Source organism: Oryctolagus cuniculus, chromosome 8 (genome assembly GCF_964237555.1).
Source record: "Oryctolagus cuniculus chromosome 8, mOryCun1.1, whole genome shotgun sequence".
Classification (NCBI taxonomy): Eukaryota; Metazoa; Chordata; class Mammalia; order Lagomorpha; family Leporidae; genus Oryctolagus; species Oryctolagus cuniculus.
The window spans coordinates 96,399,497-96,403,163 of NC_091439.1; the positions used below are offsets into that span (position 1 = coordinate 96,399,497).

The 3,667-nt window shown below is 34.4% G+C and overlaps 1 protein-coding gene across 1 annotated transcript in view; it reads left to right on the top strand.

The window, feature by feature from the left end:
- The window catches only part of LOC138843067 (UDP-glucuronosyltransferase 2B16-like), a 24,168-nt gene extending 20,900 nt beyond the window's left edge, over positions 1-3,268 (top strand). Inside the window, exon 6 of the mRNA XM_070048068.1 lies at positions 1,485-3,268. Coding sequence (XP_069904169.1) covers positions 1,485-1,761 — 277 coding nt within the window. The 3' untranslated portion in view covers positions 1,762-3,268. The remainder of the gene's footprint in view (positions 1-1,484) is intronic.
- Positions 3,269-3,667: the final 399 nt, after the last annotated feature.

Here is a 3,667-nt window from a genome sequence, read left to right on the forward strand (position 1 = left end):
CTTTTGCCGTTGGTTTCACCCTCCAATGGCCGCCGTGCTGGTGTGCTGCGGCTGGCGCATTGCACTGATCTGAAGCCAGGAGCCAGGTACTTCTCCTGGTCTCCCATGGGGTGCAGGGCCCAAGCACTTGGGCCATCCTCCACTGCCTTCTCAGGCCACAGCAGAGAGCTGGCCTGGAAGAGGGGCAACCGGGACAGAACCCGGCGCCCCAATCAGGATTAGAACCCGGTGTGCCAGCATTGCTAGGTGGAGGATTAGCCTACTGTGCCGCGGCGCCAGCCTAGCCTGTATCTTTTAATTGGAGATTTTAGGCCATTTACTTTCAAGGTTATTATTGATAAATAGTAAAACGGTCCTGCCATGTTTTTATAAACATTTTATATTCACTATGATTTGTTTTAGAATTCCTGTGTAATTTTACTAGGAGTTTTGTACTTTCACATTCTTTTATGATATTGATAGGTATATATTTGTTTCCCCTTCATTTGTAAATGAGAGTTCATTGGTCATAGTAATCTTAGTAGACAGTTTCTTTATTTTTAATCACAGGAGTTGGACTATGTCTTTCCATTCTTTCCTGGCCTGTAGGGTTTCTGATTAATAATTAGCTCTCAATATAGTTGGAGATCCTTTGAAGGTAATGAAGCATTTCACTCTTGCACATTTTAGGATCTCTTCATTCTGTTTTCTTTTTGAAAGTTTGAGTATTATGAGCTGTGGTGAATATCTTTTCTGGTCATGTCTATTAGGTATTCTATGTGATTCCTATACGTAAATGCCCATAACTTTCTCCAAGTTTGTTAAGGCTACTCCTTGTATATTTTTATTGGACACATTGAATTCTTCATTTCTATTTTTTTTTTAGTTTTTCTTTGCCATCTGTTTTTCACAGTCATACTTTGTGCCATGCCTTTATCATCTGATGTTAATGCACTCATTAATGCTTAAGTTCAATACCAATTCCTAATTGACATCCACTGCTTCTTAATTTTGCCCAGATATATCTGAGCTTTGCTATAGACTTGCTTCCTATCTCTAAATTTTGATACCAATTAGAATGTTGTCTATCAGGTCTATAAACCATCGTTTGCATTCAAACAATGCACATGAAATGATTTTTTGTTATTATTGTTTTTGGTTTTTGTGAGTTTTTTTTTTTTTGCATTTAAGTATGAACTGATTCCCTAAATCTGTATATATGAAATACATGAAACTTGCATAACTTATATAAAATTTTTTAAAAATTAATTGATTCTAATTTCTTAATTTGAATGCTAAAATATTGTTCTCTGCCAAGTTCTCTCAACACATTTTGAAATCCTTTATATCCAAAAAAGTCCAGTCCATAAACTCAGATTTCTATAATATTTACTAAAAATTTATTTTTGCTACCCTTTAACGTGACATTTTCTTACTACTAACAAATTTCACAAATATACTTTTCAAGTCATTCTATTAGATCTTGTCAATTCATTTTTCTTCAGCTATAAAGAGAATGTCATGAAGTTATCAAGAATTCACCACGATCAGCCCATGAAGCCCCTGGATCGAGCAGTCTTCTGGATCGAGTATGTCATGCGGCACAAAGGAGCCAAACACCTTCGGGTTGCAGCCCACGACCTCACCTGGTACCAGTACCACTCTCTGGACGTGATTGGGTTCCTGCTGGCTTGTGTGACAATCACTACTTACGTTGTCATAAAATTTTTCTTGCTTGTTTATCAAAAGCTTGTTAAGACAGGAAAGAAAAAGCGAGAGTAAAGCTCTTCAGACCTAAGGCTATCATCCCTGATCCGTGAGATCACGCCATTAATTCAACCACTAAGGATGCAAGATTGAGTTACAATTTTCCCTTTTTTGAAGATACTGTGCAACTTAGATAGTAAAGTAGAAAATACAAGTAGAAACAAGCTCCCTTTAGCTTTGAATGGTAGTACATGCCCAACAAGTTCAGTCCAGTGTATCTGGAATTTGTGGCTAGATTTCCATCCTCCTCCAGTAAGATCTCTCATTTCTTCCTTGTCTTGTCAAGTAAGATTCTTTCAACTGCTTTAATGGATATGCATACCAGAAGTTTATGTTTTTTATATAGTCTTTCTTCATAATGCATAGAAAAGGAAATAGTGCATGGAATGGAGAGCCAATTATGTGCATCAAGTGTTACAGCTTATTCTGGGGTGATTTCAATGGCAAAATGTCTCCATATCTTACCATTAAAGATTGTTAACTAGAGCTTTTTGAACCAGAACACATAATTGAAATGCAAAAAGAGAAAAAGCAAAGCAAATTGATAGCAATGTTTTTGCTTGACAAGTGATATATTTAAATATCCAGATGGAAGAGAGGTTTACTTACTCTTTTGAAAATGTAGATAAAAATTTTACAGCATTCTTCTAAACATTATTTTGGCAATGGTTTTCAATAAAATTAATTATAATAATTATGTCCAGAAAATAATAGGCAATGGATATTTTCTTTTATTAAGAATTTGTAATCAAGCCACTAAAAAGCAAAATGTTAGGGGCAGACTTTATGGTGTGGTAGTGTTAGCTGGTGTTTGGGATGACTGCATCCCATTTTGGATGCCAACTCAAGACACTGTTATTGCATTTCTGATGAATGTCCCTGCATTCCAGATGTGAGGCAGCTGATGAAAATTCAAGTGCTTAGGCTGTCCTGACCCATGTGTGAGACCCATGTGGTGTTCTCGGCTTTGGCCTTCAGTCTAGCTGAGGCCTGGAACTTGAGGGAATTTGGAGAGTGTACATCAAGACAGAATATTTCTTTACATCTCTCTTTCTTTCAAGCTAGTGAAAATAAATAAGCATTAACAATAAAAATGTGCAATTAATAGTAAAATATGGGAAATAGAAAGTGGTTCATTAGTGCTGTTTAATTATGTTATTTTATTTTTAAAAGGAAGAGGAGGATCCTGACACATACCTATTATTCAGAGTTGATAAAGCTGCTCTATATACACTATTGAAAACAAATTCCACTCTATTTCTGTTTTCCTTGTTAAGTAATTTCTGAAATTCTATCAATGACTTTGTCAAAATAGATATTGTTTACAACTTTTATAGCAAGATATTTAAATACACACCTACTCATGAATGGTGATCCCATTCTTATATTTGTTTAAATTTTGAAAAATTTTTCCATTGACCTCAACATTTATACACACAGCTGGAACATTTATACACATAAACCTATCCTTGACAGCTAATTATAAATAATTACAATGTGAAATAAACTTTAAGCATTGCAAGATTCATTGTGGATTTGCTTCTTCAAGATTGATTCTTACAGCTTTCCAATGTTTCAAGTAAAAAAATTTAGATACAGGTACTCAAAGTGCTCATATGCAATAACAGAATTGATGTGATATCCTTCTTCTTTACCACCACTATGATAACTTGTGTATATGAAATATATTGCTAGTTTAAGTCATAAAATACAAAGCACAAAAAATGTAGGCACAAAAATAAAAAAGCAAATTTCATCATGAAAATAAATGAAGAGTAAACCCTCTATGTGAGAATAATTGAATAAGTAGGATTTTTTTTTCAATTGATTTCAATGTCAAATGCCATTCTTAAATGGAAAATTAATGTAAACACTGTGGTGTGTTTATATATTTTACATATGTAATATATAATACAAATAA